Here is a 25456-nt window from a genome sequence, read left to right on the forward strand (position 1 = left end):
TTGAGCAGAACAACAAAACCTCCAAACAGAACCGTTACAGCCAGCTTCCTATATCGCAGCACCCCAGTGACTCAAATAATAGATTCACAATAATACTATTTATCATAGCTCCTCATTGAGTGTAGAGCAAGCAATAGTGTTTCATGGTGCGTTCTAGACAAAGCTAAGGTCAGGCCCATAGAAACACTTTTAGAAGGCAGGAGTTTACAGAGCGACCCATCCTCACTGGAAAAAGCACAAGTGGCTGGCTGATGTATGTAGTTATAGTGATGGGGGGTGGAACTCAACGCTACGGTAGCCAAGGACAAGGTGGAAAAGAGTTTTGCCAATCTGAGACGTTTCACTTGTAACATTTGGTCCCTTTTCTTCCAATTTGGGATCGCTTGTAAGCAAGCACAAATAGTTTGGTGCGTAAACATAATCAAACGGCAAAATAAGTCAACTATGTGATATAGAAATGGTCCAACACAGGACGCAAATCCTATGTACATTGGGTCTGGTGTTGGATTGAAGTTGACTCTGATGCTCTTTATTAATCCTCGCCTGCCCGCAAGCTTGCAAACAGACGTATACATCGTTTCGTGGAGTCATCGTCAGTCGACCTGCTCTGTCGTTTATGTTTGAGGAAACGTTGTACAGTACTTCAGAGTATAACAACATGGGCTGTTAGAGACGTTTATCCGAAATGAAGAGTCCCTAATCCTATTTGTCTATATAATTAAATGATAATCTGATTAAAACAAATAATTGCCTACTTGTAAATCATTTGTTTTCAGCCACACACGCGCTGAACACAGAGCACAAACACGCTCTGTACTGCATTCAACAGACTGAGTAGAAAGGCCTTAACCTTGACGAGGTTGTAGGCGATCAAAGAATTCATTAGTGTCCACAACGAGCCAACACGGAGACTTCAAGTGGTGCGTGCTCACATTTGGCCTGTGGAGGAGGACCGACATCAACACCATGTCTCAACTGTTGAACACATGACCACCAAGACTCTTTTGGCATCCATATTTAGCATGCAGCATACTGTGTTTACCACGGATTGATTGCTGACAGTTAGTTTGATGAGCACCCCCATATGAGCTCGGTTCTACTCAGGGTTTCTTCCTGTCTGTAGTTTTTTCTTGACGTCATCACCTTAGTGTGGCTCTGGGGTTTCAGGCTCGGGTTCTGTAAAGGGTCTAAAGACAATTTCTGTTGTTATTGATGCTATATAAATAAAATTGAATTGACTGTGGCTGTTTCCTGGAGGCAGTGCACCCAGCACAGACCAGTGTAGGAACGAACTGAATTCAGAAACTAAAACCTGCAAACACCATCAGATCATTGGGCGAATCCCAAAGCAGCTGAACTAAAGTTAAGAATAGATCTAAAATGTAAAGGTTTTTCTGTGTTCTGGACATCTGACACTCATCACATGTATTAAAGGTGTGTTAGTGTCAGGCTAAGTACTGACTCCACCGTGAAAGTGTGATGTACGTTCCGGAGGAGAAGGACGCGTTCGCACACACGCACGCTCTGCACGTCCACACGTCTGCTGAGCCGAGCAGAATGCCTTCATTATTCATCGCAGATGAAACATTAGACCCAAAAGGGCTACGCCACGAGAAAAATATTTTATTAATGCAAATGGTGATTTTAAAATGTCTAGAAATTGCACCACTCTCTTCTTTCTTATCTCTCCGTCTCACTAGTTCACACATGTAAATATTTCAGCCCACGCGCTGCCTCCTATATCAGACGGTTATTTACCAAAAGGCCTATTTGTTCCATTTCTCAGCTCTGATGTTTATTTTCATACAGCAATGAATGTGTAATTGTTATTACTTTTATGCTTTACACCCAATTTGAATTAACTGCTTAGAGTTTACTGAACTCGTTGCATTAAGTAACACGAGAGGCCCTCTTGTGCTGAGATCAAAGCACGCCTATTAACGCGATGGCGTTGTGACCCATTGGTACTCGGTGCCTATATCTCCATGGACACTAGTATTCCACTAAAACACTACATTATTACACTAATCGGAATAAAACTGCCTCATGTAACCACCTCAACAGAGCCACTTCCAGAGTCTATTGGGGCCCTAGATAAAAAAAACATAAAAAATTGCAGAACTTGGACATGAACAGAATAAATGAATAATGTGATGCTAGTGGAATTCATTTTAATGTATTTGTCTGTCGCCCATTGTTAAGGCTAGACTAGCAGAATTCAGTTAGCTATTTAGTGTTATCATTAATTCTCATTCTCTACTTCACTTACCACTGTCTTGCTTTCTTTTCTCCTCCTCTTTCTCTTTTCACTCCCAGATGGATGACTTCTTTTAATTTTGAGTTGGATATTCAATCAGAATGAAAAAGAATTGAAAGAGGTGGGGCTGTAACATTTTTCAGGGCAATCACACTATTGAAATCCCATTTATGTTTATTTATTTATGTCCGTCTGACTCCTTTTTTGGACTGTAACTAATTCTGAACAGTTGCAGCTTTAAATGCGGTTCCAAACTTCATCTGTCAATGTCATGGTTTTGAATTTTGAAGGTTTCCTGTGACTCGTTGTGTTCGGTTTTCATTTTGTTTCCTGTTTTTGTTTTGTAAGTTCTTCCTTGGTGTTTCTTGTCTTGCTTTACTTCCCGTGTTTGCCCCCCTTTGATTGTTGGATTGGTTTATATAGCCCTGTCTTTCCCGTTGTTTGTCATCAAGTTCTTTGTGATGTTACGTCTGTCAAGCTGTCTGTTATATTTCCCCTGTCCTGTTACCTCTTTGATTTTTTTTTCCTTGTGGTTTGTCCTTGGTTTTTGGTCTTCACCAGTTTCTTTTAGATTTGTAGTGATGGCCAGATGAAACCCCAAGAAGCCTTGAAGCTTTCCATTCATTTGGTTCGAAAAAAGGTTCATTTCTTGAGGCTTCATCTGCACACAAACCCCCCTGCTGGTCAAAACCTTTATTGTCATTTCACACATTTGTGATGGCCTCTTGCTACATCTTGCCACAGTGTCAATATGGAAATAATCCCACACAATAACAGAAATAAAAACACCTTCATTTAATTTTCTGTGGTTCATTCGTCTGTTCATAGGTAATAGAGGTCTATAATGCTCATGAAACAGTTGCTTCGAACCTCTGTGCCAATGCGTGGTCTGGTCACGTGATTTCTTTATAAATTATGAACCTTTATTGCTTCATTCGGTATAGTTGTGGTTTGGTTGTGTCAGCTCTTTGGGAGAGCTGAGACTGAGTCCACAGAGGTTTGGTTTGTCAGCGTTGCATTTAGTACTAAAGATCCTATAACACTATTAATCCACCATACCCAGAGCAAAGGAAAATAGTTGATGTTAGCGCTGTAACATAAACATCGATGGGAGTTGATGAAGACTTATTTACATTACGTAAGCGAGTGAAACAACCACAACTTGTGGTGCAACAACTTCGCTAGGGTTCGATTCTCGTTCAAAGCTGACTTTTATTTAAGGCTCATCAATTAAACAATGAAATGAGATCACATATAACATCTAGCATAGTGAACACTGACTACTCAATGTCTTTTAAGCTATGAGCTATTTTTATTTTATTTAGACACAGCATGAAACCATAAAACCATGTAGTAGTTGTAGTGACGAGTAATGAACCATTTTGAATAAAGCCTTAGCCATCACTAGGTGCCATACAGGGAAAACTCTTCTCCTTTTAGCAAGGCTCCATGACAACAAGCCCCTCTATGTCACAGATAAATTGGTGAAACTCCAACAGTAACACTCATTTTGCGGGGATTCATTTATTTATGTTAATAAATCACGCCAACACTCAAACTACTTTGTGAAACAGCAAGACTTCAGATGTCATTGGTGACGTCACTTGCCCTTAATGAAGCAAGCCTTGACACGCGCTTAATAAAAGACTTCCTGGATTTCTTGACACATGCACCGAAGCCTCGGCGCAGTACATCCCATCACTGTAGATTTGTGTGTTTGGATTACACTTCCGTCCCTGCAGCGCCTTAAGTTCTGGTTTTTGAGTTTTTATTAAAGTCATTTTGTTGCCTCCCCTCTTAGTTTCTTGCATTTGGGTCCTCCCTCGTTACGATACGTCACAGTCAAGCATATTGGTGTCATGATGGCTACCACTTTTGGTGCTGATATCCGCAATGGTCAGTTTCATTTCATTTATTTTATGATTTGAAAAATGAATGGAAGTGTATGGGAATTTGGAGGCACATTTCTTCAAAGCTGAATATTTTAAAACATATTGTACTGGCATACGTGCAGCATCAGACTTCCAAAGCAAAGAAAGTTACAACCTCCTGCAGATGTCACCAGTGTATCACATGATCAGCCAGAGTGACGAGCTCTGAAGTTTGGCGGTCAAAAACAATTTCTATACTGCACTCTCTCATACTTTTCTCTACAAGGATATTTTTTGCAGCCAAAAGCTTCCTTCCTCTGGGAACGGACACATCTAACTCATTTGAGGTTTAGTATGTTCAACTGAAGCCTGAGCTGGTCGCATAGAAAGTCCCAATGGCTTCCACAGAAAAAATAAATAAAAATAAATGGCTGTATTTACCCCTCAATCCCTCCAGTAGTTTAACTTGCTGTAGTTTTGTTTACTTCCGCATTATGGATAAATGCTGTACACGGGCTTGTCCAGCTACTCGAGCTCTAACCAACAATATCACAAACACCGTGAATGAGCTGCATTTTGAAGGAAAATGCTGTCAGTGCCTTCAAGAGGAGATACGCAGCGACGCGGCCTGAGAAAAGTGCATGGAAGTATTTAAATGCATGATTTGCTGCACAAATTTAAAGATTTATATATGTTTGCATAGACTGAATATACAGCAGGGGGTACGTTATTAAGAATTCGGCATAACCACCGTTTCAGACAGCGTATGAAGCTGTCTGGGGCTCATCGCATACAAAAAATGCACGATTTTGTAGATGGAGTTCAGTGTAGCAGCCAGCCTTTGGTTCATTCATTTTTAAAGGGTACAGACACACCACTACTAGAAGAGTGAAGGAGGACGCAAGTCGGTGTTTCAGGAATGTTTAATTTGTCAGTGTGACGGAATGCTAAGCTAGTAGCGCTGAGATTGAAAAGTGGTCCATCGGTGCTGATGCTGTGCTGGGCATTGGTGGTGGTGATGTGCTGGGTATTGGTCTACTGGTATACTAAGCATGTGGCAGGGTATACTACTAGGTATACTAATTTAATAAAAACAAGCCAATTTCTGGGCAAACAATTTTGGTCTCTATGCTCACCCAGCTGAGACGAGTGCATAGACCGTCTACAAAGTGGAACGCCGAAAAAAAGCAGCTAGAGAAATATTCAGTGCAGTCTCACCAAAATATGCTCAGACATCAAGAAGCTCTTGCTGTTTATACTGCAGCACACAGTTTAGAAAAGTATAGCTTTTTTTCTTAATTTTAATCCATTCTTATTGTGAATATCATTCAGTATCTCTGTTCATATTCAACATAATGTTAGTAAAATCTCAAAAACGGAGAAGGTGCTGATGGTCATACAACAACAGTAATTAACAGTAGCAGCTTTACTTTCGCTAGCGTACTTCTTATTCCAAATACCTTTACTGACTTCTATCAGTAAGGGTATCTATCATGGTATTGTTGTTATGCATCATTTTATAGTTTCAAGTTAACCTTGGCTCACAGCATTTCCATCTCTTTTTCTCCTCTTGTGGTGAAAATTCAAGATCTACCTGAAGTATGCCGTCCACGCTTCTCCGCCTCTCTCTGTGAACTCCGTGAACCCTGGCTGTGTGCTTTGAGGCAAACTCTTGCTTAACAGGATCCAACATTTATCCATCATGCTCTGAGGCGCTGTAATCCCGGACTGTTGTTGTTGCTTATCTGACTTAACACTCGGCCCCTCTCCTAATACCTTACAACCGGTCGCTAAACTAGCCCTGCTCGTTCCCCTACCTTTTGGTCGTGGCTATAGGCCAGGATCCAGTCCTCCTGCTCGGGGTGGAAGAGCAGGCTGAGGATGTAGAAATTCAGCCGGTACTTCTGGTAGGTGGCTCCTTCATCGGAGCTGATCAGAAGACTGCTCTCTACCTCCGGATCGGTCAGCAACATGATCTGAGGACAGACGGAGAGCGTGAAGTTGAGGACAATGCTAGCAAGTTAACAGTGGTTCACTATGTGGTGTTCAGCGCAGGAGAACAAAACAATATTCACAATGAGACTGACACATGTATGTATATATACTTAATAACAGTGACTACTCTTCTTTGTTAGCGATGAAATGCATCTCATTTGTTTTCACCCAGTTTTGTGTGTGTGTGTGCGAGAGACAAGTCAATCAAGGCTGATTACCATATCTGAGATATAAAGCATATTATTACCGCTGTAGCTGCGGATTAGCATTTTAAAAACTTGTCAGTCTTCCACTGATGATACAATTTTCTTCAATAATAATTTGTATCTGTTAGGCTTGATGATATAATCAGTATAATACATCTCGCAGAAAATGAGTGTTTGTAGCACTGATTCAGAGTTCTGCTTTTCATCTCTCTCTCTCTCTCTCTCTTCGTTCTCGCCGCCTGTGCTCAGTCAGGCCTTGATTTCCCAGGAGCTTCTCGCTTTTCTTAGAGGGCCAACATTTCTCTTTTGTAAAATTTTGGCATAGTCCCCGGAAAAATCACATGAAAAGGAAAAAAAAAAAAACAACTCCCATGATAATCTCAGATGCAAATATAATTGAATCACCGGACCTCAACGCTCACACAGAGCGGTCATCAGCGAGTGTAGTAAGTAAGTTTGCAGAGGCACTCTAGAGAGTGATACTGCATGAAACTGCGTGTGCCATAATTGGCGCTGGGAAATACCCACCCCTTCTTAAAGATCACGCATACTGACTTAAGGTGCCTGTTAATGTTTAGCTGTCAGCCCATAATATGGCATGTCAGCATCTTTTATTGCAAAGTCAGGGTGCAATGTATACTGGACATGCCCAAGTGTTGTCCTGCCGTCCTTACACCACAGACAAGACTGGGAAAAAGAGGATTTGACACAAACCAGAGTCACCTTCAGTTATTACGCTCTGCTCACAGCGATAAAGATTGAGGAGCAGCAGCGTCAAGTGGTGCAGATGAGTGCCCGGACAACTTGTTTTGCCCTTAGTTTTGTTCCTCACGGGCTCTATACATGCTGCGCAGGATGAAAACTGAAAAACGCAGCGAGTTCTGTGAGATCCTTGGATAAACCAACCTGCCAAGCACCCTGGAAACAAAAACCTGGATGAATATTTGTTACCTGAGAGTTGCACACAGTTCAAGTTACTTGGCAGGCAGGTATCTCTGATCAGTGTATGATTTTAAGCTATTTATTTATGTAAAGTGACATGACTTGCAAAAATCTATTTTACTTGGAATATTGGTTGAAATGTTTGGACACACGATCTCATTCCTGTGGTTTTTATCTATATTATTTTCTACATTGTAATTTAATACTGAAAACTATGAAGGAACACAATTATGTAGTGAACAAAAAAGTGTTCAACAAATCAGAATATACCACCGTTTGATTTGATGACAGCTTTGCACGCTCTCAGCATTCTCACAATCATCTTCATGAGGTAGTTACCTGGAAAGGTTTTCTATTAATAGGTGTGTGGTCAGGAGTGCATTTGAGAACGCGGTTGGTACGCGGTTCTCTAAAGTGAATAGTTTTATTCGACTGCTGTTCTAATCCACATTGTGTCAAGAATCACTCAACTATGTAAAGAGAAACGACAGCCTATCATCAGTTTAAGACATAAAGGTGTGTCAGACTGGAAAATGTATCCTCAAGTGTAATCATGAAAAACATCAAACTCTATGATGAAACTAGCTCCTATGAGGTATAGAAGACCAATAATTACCGTAGCTTCTGAAACCTCAGATTAGAGCCCACATAAATAAAGAATTCCAGTGGTAGACACATATCAGCCTCAACTGTTCAGAGGTGACTACACAAATCATGCCTTCAAGAGAATTGCTTGTGCCAAAAAAAAAAAAAAAAAAAACACAAGGCATGGACACTACTGTGGACTAGTGAAAATGTTTACTTTGGTCCGCCATGTCTTTGAGATGCAGAAAAGGTGAGCGGATTTGCGCTTCCCAACATGAAGCATGGAGGAGGAGGTGTGACGGTGCGGGGGTGCTTTGCTGGCGACACCGTTGGTGATTTATTCTTAATTCAAGACACATTTAACCGGCACAGCTACCACTGCAGCAACATGTTGTCCAATCTGGTTTGTTCTTGGTAGGTTCTCAATAGGGCATTGACTCCAAATGCACCTCCAGGATATATAAGGGCTATCTGACCAAAAAGGAGAGTGATGGAGTGTTGTGTCAGATGACCTGACATCTGCAATCCCCCGACCTAAACCCAGTTGAGATGGTTTGGGATGAGTTGGACCGCAGAGAGAAGGCAAAGCAGCCAACAACACCTCTGGGAACTCCTTCGTGGCTGTTGGGAAGCCATCCAGATGACTAACTCACGAGGCTGATTGAGTGTGTAAAGTGTCAAGAATCTAAAATATACATAACACATTGATTATTTTCTTCATTCACCAAGGACATCAAAATGATGAAACAACACATATAGAATTATGTAGTAAACAGAAAGTGTTAAATCTCAAAATGATTAAAAACCATTGGAGGAGAAGCTGTGTCCAAACTTTTGACTGGTCCTGTATTGAACAAGCTTATTTCAGTCAATGAAAACTGACTTAAATGTAATTTTTTAAGCTATTTTGTTTTGCTCACTCTCAAGTGGCTCTGATTGCTGGATTTCTCGTGGCACCTTTCTCTCCAACAGGTCGATCGTCGTAAAGTAAAGTCCCTGAGTCACACCCAGGGGGCTTATATTTGGTTTAGAGATGGCCTTTAGCATGACAATCTCTGTGTGCCCATTATGTCGTCAGACAGCAGAGAGAATGGGAATACACACTGCTCTCACAGTCAATATCCTTCTCAGTGTGGCAAACTGTTCCTGGTCTTTCATGCTGGTAAGTCATTTGTCTGCAGTCGCTCGGGTAACGGCAGCCATGGTGGGCAGACCCACTAACACCAGTTCATCAATCACAGAAGTCAGATATAATGCCACATACGTGAGCCACATGCCGACCAGTCCAATCAAATGCACTCAAATGCTGTCTGAACTCAAAATCCCAATTAATGTCCCCCCTAATTCACTGGAACTGCAACGCAGCTGGAACAGTCGACAACTTTATAATTGGCTGCTGTGTTTCTGGAGAATGAGGGATTACAGGAACATTGACCACGCTGGCATGCTCACAGAAATGTATGTTTCACTGGTATACATCAGAACACGGGGATCGATACACCCCGCTGAGATGTGTAAATGTGGTATGGAAATGACTACAGTGATGCATGGCTTTGTTCTCTCGTATAAAACAATCCTTAACCTTTTCAAACATAAACAAATAATGGAAAAAGTCTGCAGGACGGAGGGAGGCTCCTGCGGCATAATACTCTTCAGGTACAGAATACGTTGAGGTGAAAATATGGAGGCTTTTCTACAGTCCATCTGTCACCTCAGTGCAGCTCTGCAAAATGAAAATAAAAAAAATATATAATATATTTTTATAAAATGAAAATAAAATAAAACTTTACATGCTTAAATGAATTCCATAAATTCATTGGACTGGAAGGAGCCCACACAGCAGGCTGATGTAAATACATGAGTACAAAAACTGGATTAAACTATGTTAGGAAAGAAAAACTAAATGCTTTTCATGTATTTAACGAAAATATAGACAAAAAAAAAGGAATCCTGGCAGAATAGAGGAGGTCACATTCACTTCTAATGAATGTTAAATGATTGTGCTGTGTTCAGGGACACCTGTTATTCGCAGCTGCTCTCACTCATTTCAAAGCAACTCATGTTTTTTTTTATGACAGTAGTGGCTTACGTGGTTCATCCTACTAGAACATTCATTGTGATTACTAACCCTTTGTTATGGTATCACGTTGAGTTACTGTTTGCTCTTTCTCTCTATCATTTCTGGTAAACTGTTAGCTTCCTGCCTAGCAGCAAACACCAAAAAGTCAGCAACTAGCTGAACTTTGTTTGAGATTTTTTTGAAGATGCTTCAAGTCATCCAAGTTTCTTCCAGTTCTTCCATGACCTGGATGTCTGGGAATCTTCTGAACAAATATTTATATAGCTACACACTTTTCTGTTGGCGGAGAAAAAAAATTGTTTAAAATGAAGGCCAATGCTGCCCCTGTCTTTTCTAATCTTCTCCCCTGTGAAATCCCCAGTACTTGAAATCAGGTTTGTGCAGTTCTATATATTTTCTATTATTCATATTGCTAATTAATTATATGCTCATTAATAGTGTTGTATTTATGAACACAAAACTAGCTCAAGGCAAAAGAATAACCTTTGGTGAAAAATGGAAGCTGCTGCTGTTCTCACCCGCACTGTGTAAGTAAAGAAAGAAGATGAGTGAGTGATGCGTGTAAATTATGAGGCCAAATAGGTTTAAAATAGCAAAGGTTAATGAAGTGTGTGCTGACTGAAGGATGTTTGAGATATGTGTAAAGAATATCTGAGTGTATAAGGCGACCGCAGCGGCATAAATGCTGAGAGCGAATATTAATGAAATTAGCTTCATAGTTTCTATTTCATACAGTCGCACAGTAATTGGATGGAGAATCCCCGCTATAAATCGGTGGCTAATTTTCCAGAATTAATAGCTTTTTGTTGCTTTCAGACTTTAAGCGGGCCCAGACTGGAGAAGCGTTGAATCAAGGGGACAAAGGAAAGTGCTTGAGATTTATTCTCTCTGGGATGAGTACATTTTCTAGCTTTTACGTGACGGCAGCTTGGTCGGCAATGATTTAACACGAGCTAATATACTGATTTCCCTCATTTCCTGTTTGTTCTGATTGTAGAAAAGGTGTCGTAAATAAAGAGTGATCCCCCTGAGGGTAGGCTTTTGAACTGGGATTGACGGATCAGCAGGAGCCCAGCAGCAAACCACCATCTTTGATTTGAAATCAATTTTACATGACGCAGAACAGCTAAACTGAGACAATGCGGGGATCAAGGCCAGTTCACATTTATCCAACTGCCTGAGATATCCTTTCTTCATGTTTGTCAGCTTATGAACTAACAACTGCTTTTGAAACCACATAAGAGTCGTTGAACTTTGCGGTTTGTTTGTGGTTTTGTAGCCACTGCGAACTGTCTCACATGTTTGAAGCTGTAAATGCAACTCAAAGAACCAGCGACGGAAATGACAGGAAATAAAAGTGCGCATCACTTTCCAAAATCACTTCTGTGTGTGAAGAGATGAGTCTTTTGGTTATTTTGTATGAATGCCCCTCCAAGCCACAGAAGTAACTCTGGATTATTTCGCATCCGTATCAGCTAAGGGAAAAGCAAAATGTGAGCTTCGGGTCGTGCTTAAGCCGAAGAAACTGAGTCTCATAATTGAAGCCAAAGGGCAGTCAAAGGGGGAACGGCTCCAGCCAGGAGAGACTAAAGTATTCACAAGAGGTCGATAAATGTCAGCAGTAAACATGTGCCGGTACGGCTAAAGGTCTCAGCACCTCCTGTTATCACCGTTGGCCCTTTTAGCCACAAAAACGTAAGGCAAGGAGAGAAAACTTAAAGGAGCAGTCCACTAATGAAAGAATGTTTTGTCTGTGGCCTTGAGCCAGTTTCATTTTTACTCGCTGGGATTTGGACATGTCTGAGTTGAGAGAAAAGGAAAACACACGGCGATCAATGTGTTTTTTCCTAGTTGGAGGATTATGCAGATTAATGACTCAAAAACATGAGACTTGAAAGTAACCTGCGGGGAAAATAATAAGGAAAGCTGCTGCCTTTTAGAAGCACTGGAGAGTCTGATCACCATCTTAAGGAGCTCTTATCAGGACTGGATGGTTAAAAGAATCCACTCATGCTCACTTGGAGGAAGAGAATTTAATTTCATGGCATGTGTCAGTGAATGCACCTCAGCTTTGCCGCATCACACAGTCTTGATATTTCTAAAACTCTGCAGGCAAAAATGCACGACAGAAGATTATTTATTTTCTGTAACCGCTTGTCCTCTGGAGGGCTGCAGGGGGGCTGGAGCCTATCCCAGCTGTCATTGGGGTACACCCTGGACAGGTCACCAGGTCACCAGTCTATCGGAGGGCCAACTCAGAGACAATATAATAATATTTGTGAACAAGACATTCACCTGCCACATGTTCAGCCAAGAGAACGTCTTTCATGTTCAGACAAAAGCCTCTAATGACTTTGTGAATGTTTGCTGGGAGAAAAGTTGGAAGGGAAGATTCTGCGGCAGCTCGACTTGTACATGAAGTCACGCACAAGCTTCATACTGAGCTGTAATTGCGGTTTTATCAACAGAGCAGATCAGAAAACACAGTTAAGTCTTTTTATAGCCGTGATTTGTAACAGTTCGGGAAGGCAGCGATACACATTGTCCCCCTGCTGTCAGGAGCTTATGTGGGTCAGCTGAGTTAAGATCAGTGATCCTCATCTGATAAGTCTTGCATTCATGATCACGTCTGCTGATGTCACACCGAGCAATATTCCTGATGAGGAGAGCAACTTTTATGCCGTTTAATTTTGGGTGCTTTACTATTCCGCTGCGTTTGTGGTAATGCTACATTTTCAGTAGAAATGAAGCAGTCCGTCAAGTAAACAGAATTCCACAAATGGACTTGCACTTACCAGCATGACAAGTGTGAAGATATAAAAGGAGATAAAGAAGCCCTGTTATATCTTTTCTGGCGATCGCGCTGCCATCTTCCCAGACTATAACAAAGGGTAGGGTCAGCCTCCTTCAAAAGCTTCTTATAGCTTTTGAAGGAGGCTGAGGAGTCACGGGACATCAGACGACAAAAAGAATGGATTTGAAAGAGTTACAGGCAAACTGTCCAATTTCATAAACTGCAGCTGAAACTGAGCCCACTGATGGGCTGCCGGGCTATTCAGGGAACATGTTTATGGAAGAAGATTGCATTGAGCAGAAAAGCTTTCAAAGACTAAAGCCTGAAGTTGTTCCATCTGCTCAGACAAGAGCTGTATAATAAAAAAAAAAAAAAAGCATCAGTCCACGGCAAGGTAAGAGATTACGAAAATGTACTAGTACAAGCACTAAAATGTGGCAATATATAGACGCATTTGGTTCTCTAAACTCTGATCCCTATATATCTACTCTATATCATGCAGAAGCATCTCTTGATATGTGCAGATAATTGGAATAAAATGACTTGGTCTTGAATGTAGACCAAGAGAACCCAATTAAAAAAATGAAACAGAAACATTGCACTGCGTTTATTATTTCAAGAAAATTAATAATTTCTACAAATCTGTGAGTTGCGAACATAAATGATCCCTTGTTTTCAGTATCTGATGTGACCCCGTTGTGCAGCAAAAATAGCAACTAAACATTTCTGGTAACTGCTGATCAGTCGTCTACAGCGGCTTGGAAGAATTTTAGTCCATTTCTCAGCACAGAACTACTTCAGTTTTGATATGTTTTCTCATGTGAACTGTTTGTCAGGTCCTTCCACAACATTTCTATTGGATTAAGGTCAGGACTTTCACTTGGCCGTTACAAAACAATAATTTTGTTCTTCTTTAATCTTTCTTTGGTAGAACAACTTGTGTGCTTTGGGGTTGTTGTCTTGCTGCATGGCCCAGTTCTTTCTTGAGAATAAGCTCACAGACAGAAATGACATTCATCATGGCATTTTCTTTTAGAATTCACTGGTGTAATTAGTAACTCATTGGTCCGTCAGTGATGACGAGCCGTCCTGGGCCACATGCAACAAAACGCCCCCATTACAACCCCCATGTTTCATGTACAACATCAGTTTCTGATGCTGGTATGCAGTGTTGTTTAGTCGACAAACATGACACCTCTAATTTAAGCTAAATAATTGTATCACAACCATGGTCACAACCATTCACAAATATTTTTTTCCAACAGTCTGCTGGCTTCTCCACATGCTGTTTAGCAAACTGCAGACAAGCAGCAATGCTGTTTTTGGAGAGCAGTGTCTTTAACTAATGTGAGAGAGGCCTTCGGTTGCTTAGAAGTGAAACTGGGTTCCTTTGTGACCTCTCTGACTTTTACGCGTCTTGCTTTTAGAGTGATCTTTGTTGATCAATCACTCCTGTGGAGGGTAACAGTTGTCTTAAATCTGCCTCTTATTCACAATCTGTCTGACTGTGGATTTGTTGATTCCAAACTCTTTTCAGGGGGCTTTGTAACCTTTTCCAGCCTGATGATCAAAAACAACACATTTTCTGAGGTCCTCAGGAAGCGCCTTTGTCTGTGGCATCAAACATTTCCACAAACATGTGTTGTGAAGATCAGACTGTGACACATCCCTGATTTCTTAAACAAAACAGGAGACTGAACATCACCCAAGTCTTATTACACTGATTGGAAACACTTCTAAACAAATAGACTCTAATTTAGTCTTGAAATTAACATGTAAGCCTAGAGGCGCACGTACCTTTGCACCTCACAGATATGTCTCTATTTTTTTTTTTTTTTTTTTATTGGGTTCTCTGTATCTAATCTCATGACTTGTGGTTTGTTACAGCACCTCACCTTTCGATTCTGTTAATAAATCCAACTCCAAGGTGCTCAGATGACTTGTATGACCATGCCGCTGTTCTATACATCCCTACCTAAAGGCCGCCCAAAGAATTTGATTGGTTGGAGCGTTATTGCTGGAGCGTATTCAGTTCTCAGCAGAGCAAATCCAGACCAATTTTGTGACAGAAAAAAATAGTAAGTTGGGGGAATCGGACCGGCTTCCAGGCTGGGAAGAGACAAGAAGCTATGTGCCAACCAGACCATGAATGTTAATGAGATTCAAAGAGTTGTAGCAATGATGGGGGTGGAAAAAACTGACGTGAAGTGGATGTTACAAAGTTGAATTAACCTCAGCTTTGAGGCAACAACCAATTGGATCCATTTATGTAGTTGACTGAAACGTGACCAAAAGGAAAGACTCTCCATGCCTTTGGTTCCTACCACCGAATTGAACTGATAATGTTCTTGGAGCACGTGGTGAACCCAGATGGTCAGATTGAATAAGTGCTTGTGCTGTCCATACATGGCAATATGAGAGCCGAGACTAAAGGAAATATTTGAGTCGGGAAATATACACTGTAAAATGCAATATTAATGCTGACTTGCATTTAATTGTTCACTTAACTATTTGGCGAAAGTATTTACATCTTAATGGTTTTTTTCAAGTAACACTTAATTGCAGGGTGAAGAAAGCAATTTACTTCATAATTCCAAGGTAAGGTCACTTACAAGAACCAAGTAAAGGAAGCAAGACATTACGACACCAGTTGGAGGCGGCAATGAGCATGTTTGTGCACGAAGCAGAAAAAGAAGAAGAGTGCTAATCATGTAAATAACCTACAGACAGTTCACAACTTGGTTGGTACTGGAGAGACGCTGCATTATTTCGACTAGACAAGGAAATATTTGATTATCTTCCCGGAAATCGCTGTGGTAAGCTATTAAGCAAAATCTTCTCTTGATTTGAGCAGAAAGTTTGGTATGTTTTTCTGTAACCATCTTCCAAACCTCACTTTGGCTGTTGTACTTTTTGATTTGGTGTTTGTTTGTTTCTTAGGTTGTGAGCGCAAAGAGTATGGCTAAAAAAGAAAATTATAATTTGGCTCGTTGGCCCAATCCAAATAAAGGAGATGTTTGAGAACTGAAACTAACGGACCTGGGCAGAGGCATATCTGATAGACCAGTTTACAACTAGACTTGGCTTCTATGATGTGTAGGCAATAGAAAATGTCTTTACATGTTTTTTTTATTATTATTTACAAAGTACTGACTTTTGTACATATGTCATGTCATGTTTTAGACATTTGAGATGTCCTGCTTATGATTTTGTCAGTGGTATTTTTTTTTTTTTTTTTTTACACTAATGAATCCAAATGTTTTGGAAAAGATGGTTCTGTATGTAACAAAACAGATTTTGTTTCATACACTGTATTGTGTGTTTAATATGGGTCAGTTTATGGAAATGCTCAGGTCAGTTTAAGACAGAATTCTTAATATAATTTCTGCGGTCACATTCATGTCAATATTTGAAATTTAACTGGTAAATTTGAGTTTTTTTCTGCCTTTCAAGCAGGAATAAAGAAGTGCTGAACTTTGAACTACTGTATATCATTGTGTTGAAATCTTATGTAACTGTAAATGTGATTTTAAAATAGAGCCTGGTTTTCATTTATTTGAAGTATACAAGCAACACTTACTTATTTGAAGGCAATCGTTTTGCGTTGAAGTTAAGATCAATTACTGTTCAAGTAAATATAACTGAGATTGTAAGTTTCAGGAACTTCAATGCATGTGTTGTGTTTTAATAAACACACAGTATACTTGACTTGTGATGACCATGTTAGGTGAAATAGGAATTCTCAGTAGTGTAAGTGCACTACACTAAGTAAGCATTAGTTTGGCCAACTTCAATGCATGTGTTGTGCTTAATAAACACACAGTATACTTTACTCGTAATTACCTAGTTAGTTGAAATAGGAATTCTCAGTAGTGTAAGTGCACTACACTAAGTAAGCATTTGTTAGGCCAACTTCAATACATGTGTTGTGTTTAATCAACACACATTATACTTTACTTGTAATTGCCTAGTTAGGTAAAACACTGTAAGTGAACTACACTAAGTAAGCATTTGTTTGCACAACTTGCAATTCCTAGTCCAGATTAGTCTGTAATTTCAAGGCAATCGGTTTGCATGTTTTTTTTAAGTAATGTTTACTTATTAGATTTTGCAGTGTACCAAGGTAACCAGAGGCTGGACTGTCGACTAGCGACTGACTACCAGCTACAAAGACATGGATGAGGCTTAGGACTCACTGGAAGTCGGTGAATAGACTGAGCCTTTTATTATGTGAGAACATGAATCACTTAAAGCTCTTAAAAGTCTTTTGACATGGTATCCAACCGCGTCATGTGTCAGCGCTCATATGAAATTATTGTTTGCTCATTTCACTGATGTCATTTAAGAGCACATGCACGTGTCAATCACCGTTATCTGCCGCAGCATATAACATTTGCAGAGCTAATGTTAGCAGACATACGGGGAGACTGGCAGGATTACCAATGAGTTAACTGTACCCCTTGAGTACAAGACGAGCCTGCGCGCATTCATGAGGAATCATATTATTTCAGTAAACTGTCTGCACTGACAGCACGTTGCAAATCAAATCAGTCTCACAGCTTCTGACCCATGAATATTCATGAGGAAACCCCAGCTATCAGGCTCCATCCAGCTGCAAGTGCAGGACATGAGAGCGGAGGGAGTTGATACACACATTCATAATTATTACTTCTCTTCTCCTCACTGCATCGACCAGGTGCCTTCAACATTTTGATCCATCTTATTAAACAAAACTCCTGTCTCTTGATCGGAGGCATTGAAACCCACTGCTAATTGAGCGCTGCCTGACATTTTAGCTCCCTCAGACCCCGGCCAGACCTGACAAACATGTCAGTTTCCTTCTTTCGGTGTAATTGGGTTTCCTTATGGCGGTGCAGAAGCTGAGAGGCTTGCAAGCTGTGTGTGAAAACACTGCGATGCATCCATTACGTATGAATGAACAGAGACAAGACAAACAAGATAAGTTTAGATAATTAACCAGCAGGATTCCCAGTTCAGACATCTTGATCTGTGTTGAGCCGCTGAAGAAATGAATTCTTCACAGTCGTCATCAATAAATAAAACATAACAACATATGCCACTTGGCGGGTGCTTTTTTTAGAGGAATTCTTGCTCCTTATTCAGGCGGTAGCACACAAGTGTACAGCCCTCAGTCCCCCGCTGAGAAACTGAGCAATGTCCCGTGAAGGCACGTAAAAGAATATTGATGGAACATCCCCAGCTCACCTAGATTTACCCATCCCCGTTTCTTTACAGCTCCGGCGCTCACCCTCCTCTATCTTAATGTCTCACACTTTGTCAGCCTGTCTCCGTCTCCCTCCATCTCTCTCTGTCCGTCCAAATTTGTGTCTCAGCCTGTCTCTCCTCCTCTGTCACTGTGTCTTTCCGCGGGCGTCCAGGCGCTCGCCTCTCCGATCACCGCAGCCATTTGGAGATCGTGCCTTAGGGCTGACAGATGTTGCATCCTCTCCCTGCACCCCATCACACCACCACTCCGAATGAAACCATCATTCGTTAGCTTGTCCTCGAATGCAGTGCCACCGCTGTGCGCAAGCGAAGCATGGTTGATTCGCCGGGATTCGGATGCTGGCGTGCACCGTGTCATTAAAAAGCCGGTGGACAAAAAGACACTTCACCTCCTTCTCCCTGCTTCATCTCATGTGTAGATATCAGTGCGCTGCAATTGCAGCAGGTGGTATCGCTCCAGGTGAGCCTGGTGTAAGTAAGCATGTGTTGAAATGACCTGTTTAATCAGAAGCAACTCCATGACTTTGCTGTAGAACTAATTTTGCTGTTGGCTCGTTTGTGCGGAACATAAGTACGTGCTACATTTTGAAAAACAGTCATTTTCCATATAGAAAAAGTGACTCTCATCTTGATGTCTTTAGTCTCAGCTCTCATTTTCAGCAGATCTGCAGTGCATCTGCCCAGTTTAATGCTGTCCTCAAACACACAGACCTTTGTCGAGTGAAAAACCTCAACCGATTCATTAGCTGATGTGATGTGATGTGAAGCAGGCTTGAAACCTAGTACTCATTAGAGAGCAAAGCCGCTTTGGAAATATTACTGTGACTTCTGTGATGTGACAATGATTTTCCACCCACTGCTGCTAAATAACTTAACACAGAATCTCGACATAAACATGTTCATTAGCTCCCATATTTCGAAATACAGTAGAATTTCACAAAGTCTCATATATTTCCAGAGTTCTTTGAGTGTGCAACACCTTTCTAAGGACTATTATTTCTATTTACTCTTAGTTCTTAAGGTCAAACTGTTGATTATCTATGCTCGGCTTGTAACCGGTCCACTGTGATTAATTATAAGTGGCCTTTTTGTTTGGACACCTTTAATTTTTAGCCCAGAGAAAAGTTCTTTGTGTGTGTGCCTGTGTGTGTAAATCCTTTGAGAAACTTAAACCTCTCAGCTTCAGGTAGGAAATTAACCGCCGCTCACATTTTGATCTCCAGCACTTCACGTTCTCTTCACACTTGAAATTCTCTTTTCTTCTTTTATGGATTATTTTTAAGGAACTTCCATCGCCGCAGTAAGCACAGGTGTGGCCAAATGCAGCAGGAATTAATCATGCGGAGCGCAAAAGACGGCCTCTGCTTCTCCGTGTGCAAAACGGTCACACCTGCCAGACTGCTGCAAACTTCAGCAGACTCGGTTTACTTCACAGTCAGACACTCCGAAATTTGGGCCTCTCTTGTGCAACGGCACCTGAGGAAACCACCAGAACCGTGGAAATGGACTGCTCCGCATCCCTGCTTCACAGCTTGATTTAGAGTACAAGTGCCCCACTTATTTGTCCACAGTCAAAGAGCCATGAAAAGCCTGTCGTGTAGCATCTAATGCCAAGAAACCAGCAAATAAACAAACTTGAGAGTTTAATTTAGTATTTTCTTCTTTGACCTCATTTTTCCAACATGTTTGACTGATTTTAGTTTTAGTTTCCTTTATTAAGCTTTATTCTTATCTGAATCTTTATTATGGTGTGTGTTTCAACTCAAACAGAAAAAAAATAAATGGTGCATCCTCAATTGGATAGTCCTACAATCAATCAGAGCCATGTAGTTGTAAACAAATTCAACTCCTGCCTCGATGACGTATATGACTATGTCGCTGTTACTCATAAAGCCTAAAGCCTGCCCAAAACAATTTGACTAGCCCAGCAGATCCAGACCAACTTTGCGCCACAAAAGAATCCGTGGGGTGGGAAGTTGCTCTGGCTTTCAGACTAGTCCATTCATATCTTCAGTGAAGACCTTGGTGTTGTTATTTCAAAGCTCCAAAGTTTCATACTTGTCTAACTTGTCCATGACCTCGGTCACACATTAGCAATCTAACTGACTCAGAGCAGGCAGGTCTATCCATTTATATATAAACGTCACTGTATTTATTACTGTATAAAGTAACAGTAATCAGTAACAAAGGTAAAAGAGTGAAAAGAGAAGTGTTTCCATTGCTTCCTGCGTGACACCGCTGCAGGGAAACACATCAATATTATATAATGCTGAGCATTTATGTATGAAATTCCTCTCAGCATCATGATGCAAGTCTTTGGACTCTGATTTATTCCGATGGATTCTGTTGTTTCTTTCTGCCAGATGTTTTTTTTTTTTTTTTTTTCCATTGTCATTGCCATTTTGAGGACAGTTCAAGACTATGAAATATTCACGTTCACTTCTAAGTCTTGACTCACTCTTATATCCAAAAGTGAGTCAATGAACAAAAGTCTTTGAAGCTCCACAGAGGGAGCGAGGTCTCCTCTGAAGTGAAATCATATTCCACCCACCTGCCCGTTGTTGCCGTCAGAGCCGCACAAGGCCGTAATTGTTCATGAAAGCGGTGCGTGCAAACATGTGCGCGCAGGCAATCCAGGCCTTTGTCGTGAAAGCACTTGAGCCCCGCGACCGTTGTTGGAGTCGCAACGTTCACGAGAAAGAGCCGTTATGTGTTCTTGACAGAGAAGTTGCAGAGACTGAACCCATCTGTCACTCAAAAGCTTCCACTTGAAAATTCTCTTTTGTATTCAAACCATTAGAGGCATTCGTATGACTGCAGTCTGTGTGTGTTTTTAACCAGCTCTCACATCCCCAGTCATTTACTGTAATAATGTGCTCTCATACAAAATCTCTGCCTAAAACCCCGCATTATTTCCCCTAATGCGTGCTACAGCTCTGTTCGCTCGCGCTCAGGCACGGTTTGAAGCCACAATATGAAAATTGATGTAATTGCTGTGTTGTCGGTCTGTTTTCTCCATGAGTGACCCTCGAGCCTAGCCTCTGTTTTATTTATTTTTTTGCTCTGTCGTCGTTTCTTTCTCCCTTCCCACCTCCCTCCGATCCTCCACGCTCACATGCTCTCTGTGAGTTTATTTGCCCCCCCCCCCCCCTGTATCTCCTGCTTCACTTTCTCTCTCCGGTGCTTTTGTCCCTCGATCCCCTGCAGCCACACAGGCCTGATTTACTTCCACTAGTGGGTGAAGAGAGGAGCTTTTGTCTGCCACCAGCAGTGGTCACATGGCGGCATGCCGGGGGTGACAGTGAGAGTGACGAAGCTGCACTCCCTGCTGCTACCCTCCCTCACAAGTGTGTGCGTGCATGCTTGGAATTCACAGCATGTGGGAAGACAAGAGTTTGTGTGTGTATTATAGAGAGGGAGAAACCTTCTCCGTCTTTGTTTTTCTGTTTCTCTGTATTATTTTCATTTGTATTTAATAGGGCTGTCAAGTGATTTCAATATTTAATTGTGATTAATGGCGTGGTTTCCACATTTAATGCATGATTAATAGCAAATTAAATAGACTTTTTAAAAAAATCTGTTATAAATGTACCCTGTAGGGATAGTTCTCAAGTTTTCAGTATAAAATCGGTCCAATTTTCTCTAAAATAATACTCAGATAAGTGTGCTCAGATAATAATAATAATAATCCTAGATGATCTGCTGTGTCTGCTTTGCGGCCCGAGCTTGCCCTTTGGCTGACCCTTGTGTTTGCTTGTTTCTGCTCATGGAGGTGTGTTTCTGCTTCTGTATCACTTCCTGATTTCCCAAACTATGGGTTGGGTTAAACGTCAAATCACAGAGCGGCGTTAACATTAATATTATTTACAATGATGAGGCAACATTAAAAACCACTGAGTAACATTGACTATCATGTGGCAATACAATGTTCTTCTGGGAAACTTTTGGACCTGGCATTCATGTGGATGTTACTTAGACATGTACCACCCACCTAGCCCAGACCAGGCACCCCCACCTCATAGCAATGACACTCCTTGATGGCAGCAGCCATCCCCAGCAGGATGCAGCCTGACACGGGCACACACACAAAAATGGAAGAACTAAAAAAAAAAACATGAAAAACAGCACAAGGTGTTGACCTGGCATCCAAATTCACTAGATCCCAAGCTGATCAAGTATCTGTGGGATGATCCACAGAGACCCCTCCCCAAGACCCAAAGGCCCCCACTAACAATATTCTGTTGCCAGACACCACAGTACACCCTCAGAAGACCCATGTCCATTCTCTGATGGGTCACAACTGTTTTGGAGGCACAAGGGAGACCTACACAATATTAGGAAGGTGGTCATAATGTTACGCCTGATCGTTGTAATATTAGCCACACTAGCCGAATTGCAAAGCCAGCCTATCAGTAAGTGTAACACCCCCATTCAGAGTGAAAAACATATATTGGATAGGTTTAATTATATATAAGACAGGATCATGACATCATGTGGTAAACAGCTGTATGCATTCTGTTGTATACTGAAACCATACGACACAGAAAGCCACGAGAGCTCAAGATCTCAGAATGCAGCCTAAACCAGCTCACTTTTAAACTCCACTAAACTCAGCAGCTCAAAGCTTAGCATGTTTAATGTTAGCACTGAGCACAAAGCCTACATTAGCTTCAGGTCTACAAGGCCGGTTTCCACCTGGCCACTCTAAACATTTGTCTACTGGCATGTTCTTGCTTGTAATGTTATGTGCATTACGGCCCCATGGGGTTGCTAGCGTTGCAGTACAGGCTTTAAATCCTCTATGTCTTTACAAATGTCATGATTTGGCAACATGGTGATACTACGGGTCCCAGTTTGTGTGTGTGTGTGTGTGTGTGAGAGAGAGAGAGAGACAAAGACAATTCGTATGTGTGCGTGTGTGTGAATAGTCAGGGTGATGTGTGATAGATAGAAGGAAGACAAAAGCAGACACTAAAAGTGTGTGTGTGTGTTATCTGAGCGTGTGATGGTGTGCACGCCCGACTGTCATTCTGTTAGGATCTTTGTGTGTACATTAGAGAGTGTGCCCAAGTGTTTCTCTATGTCCTCTGTGTGTGAGAAGATATTAACAACCTGTCAAGTTGTTTGCAGGTCTTCATCTGCTCACTGCTCTGTGTGTGTAAACCAAAGCCCGGTGCTGTGGAGCTGGCTGGTTTTCTGGACTCAAAGGTTATTGTGATCTCCTGTTGTCTCCTCTGCAGCGCTGCCTCATTAGAAAAGCTTCTAAATCTCTTGCTTTCCCAGGGTCCCACTACTGTGCACACAAAGGCAACAAAAAGTAGTAAACAAGGACATTTCTGCCACAACCTGCTGCACAGTTTGATTCCCTGTTATTCACTACATCTTTCTGCAATGCTTTGCAACAAAGCCCAACAGTCATGCTAGGGGCTGGAAAGTTAAAAAATCTCCTACGTTTACGTGGACAATATTCCTTCAATCAAAATTTATCTCCAACACTGAATTGATTCAGTAGAAGGAGATGACCACGCTGTCACTGATGCCCTCATGGATCCCAGCTTAGTTCATCCTTTAGAACACTCATTTGAACATCTGGTTGTTTTGCTGTCTCCATGTTTCTGTCCATCCTGGAAACTCTTCACATAAGCTACGATAAGATAATCCTGTCATTTATCCCACAGTGGGGACAGTTTGGGGACAGTTTAAGGACAGTGCACACAGGATATAAAAATATGTAAATATTATGTAAACACAAGTTATCGCACAGATTTTAAAGACGTTACAGTTTGTGTTGTGATTTTCCAGTGTGTTTGTGGTCTACTGGGAGCAGGCTTGGTTGTAAAGCCTCTCAACAGCAGGAAGGAAGGATCTGCGGTAACGCTCCTTTACGCAGCTCGGGTGAAGTAGTTGGTTGCTGAAGGTACTGCCCAGTGCTGTTAGAGCACCATGGAGGGGTGGGACTGGTTTTCCATCATCCTCACTGACGGATGCCACAAATCAGACAATGGAAAAAAAATGGTCCTCTTAGATCGGGCAAAAATGTTTGGACTCGTGTCTGCACTTTTTGGACACTGCACTGTGTGACTTTCAGACAAACAGTGAACAGCAGGCTAATTGTAAATATTAGGTACTCACATTATATGAATCCATAATTGACATGAACAATGTAATAATACTAATAAAAAGCTAATATACATACTATACTAATATATATGGGTCAATCACTATGTTTGGGTTCATCTGATCGGCAGGTTGGGCACCTTGAACTGACTTCAGAGATGCCCTTGCAACTGACAAACCACCAGATTGGATCAGCTGGGCGTCTGAACTAAAGAAAGGCTGCATTCTTCATCATCTACCTGCGGGAGTAGGCAGACACAGTGACTGCATACATCAGCAGGTGGATGGACGATGTGACTATAAAAAAAGCCAACCAGAAACCATGGCTCACTGGCAAGGTCCCCTCCCTGGTCAAAATCTGGGATGCCTGGGTGGGATCAGTGAGGCATAACATCAGCACACCCTGAAAATTGAAAACCTCTTCGCAAGCACCAGAGACACACGACGCATGAGGAAGGGAATCAAGACCATCACAGTCTACAAACCACCATCACAAGTTGGTGACAGTGACCCCTCCCTCCCAAACAGACAGAATGACTTCTACGTTTGAAGCACTGAACCGTACCACTGTGCTCAAGACCTCCCCACAAGCGTGCGACCCGCTACTCTGTCTTTCCTCAGCTGATGTGAAGGAGACCCTGCCTGTCCAGGATCAATCCCCATAAGGCTGCTGGACCAGACAGCATTCCCGGGAGAGTATTGAAAGACTGTGTAGAAAAACTTAAAGAGATCTTAACGGACATCTATGGTACGACTGCTTGTCTCTGCAAAGTATTAAAGTGCTTCAAGACCTGCACGATCATACCAGTGCCAAAGAAGTCTCCTGCAACATGCCTGAATGACTACCCTACATGCTCTGTTGCACTGACCCTGAAACATCCAGAAAACAAGGACAGTTATGTTAGAAAGCTGTTCATAGACTTCAGCTCAGTATCCAACACCATCATCCCATATTCACTATCTGTACCTGTGTCCTAGACTTCCTTACCAAAAGAACGCAGTAGGTCCAACAAGCCACGATGGACCAGACAAAATGACAAATACATAACTATTTGTACAGTTGAGCATGGTCAAGTTAGCTTATACATTGATATATCTATCAATGGTCGTATTAATTTAAATCTTTTTGTATTCTGTGACGTCATATGTTGTAGAGTAGCAGATAGAGTAGTGCAGTAGTAGTTGCTGCTCTAGTAGTACAGTGGGACTAGGAGAAACAGTATTTCACAGCTCTGTATGTTTTTATTAACATCTAGTGGAAGTGACAGTAAGCACGACTTGAATCTCAAATCATTAGATCATGATTAAATGATGGAAAATGACCCTTCTTGAACTGTATAAAGATACCCAAGGGAAGTGTAG

At 41.5% G+C, this 25456-nt stretch overlaps 1 protein-coding gene across 1 annotated transcript in view; it reads right to left on the minus strand.

Annotated features, from left to right (window-relative positions):
• The window catches only part of sorcs1 (sortilin-related VPS10 domain containing receptor 1), a 150615-nt gene that overhangs the window by 44030 nt on the left and 81129 nt on the right, over window positions 1-25456 (minus strand). Inside the window, exon 4 of the mRNA XM_084560697.1 lies at window positions 5946-6104. Coding sequence (XP_084416823.1) covers window positions 5946-6104 — 159 coding nt within the window. The remainder of the gene's footprint in view (window positions 1-5945; window positions 6105-25456) is intronic.

Source organism: Chelon labrosus (genome assembly GCF_963514085.1).
Source record: "Chelon labrosus genome assembly, chromosome: 2".
NCBI lineage: Eukaryota > Metazoa > Chordata > Actinopteri > Mugiliformes > Mugilidae > Chelon > Chelon labrosus.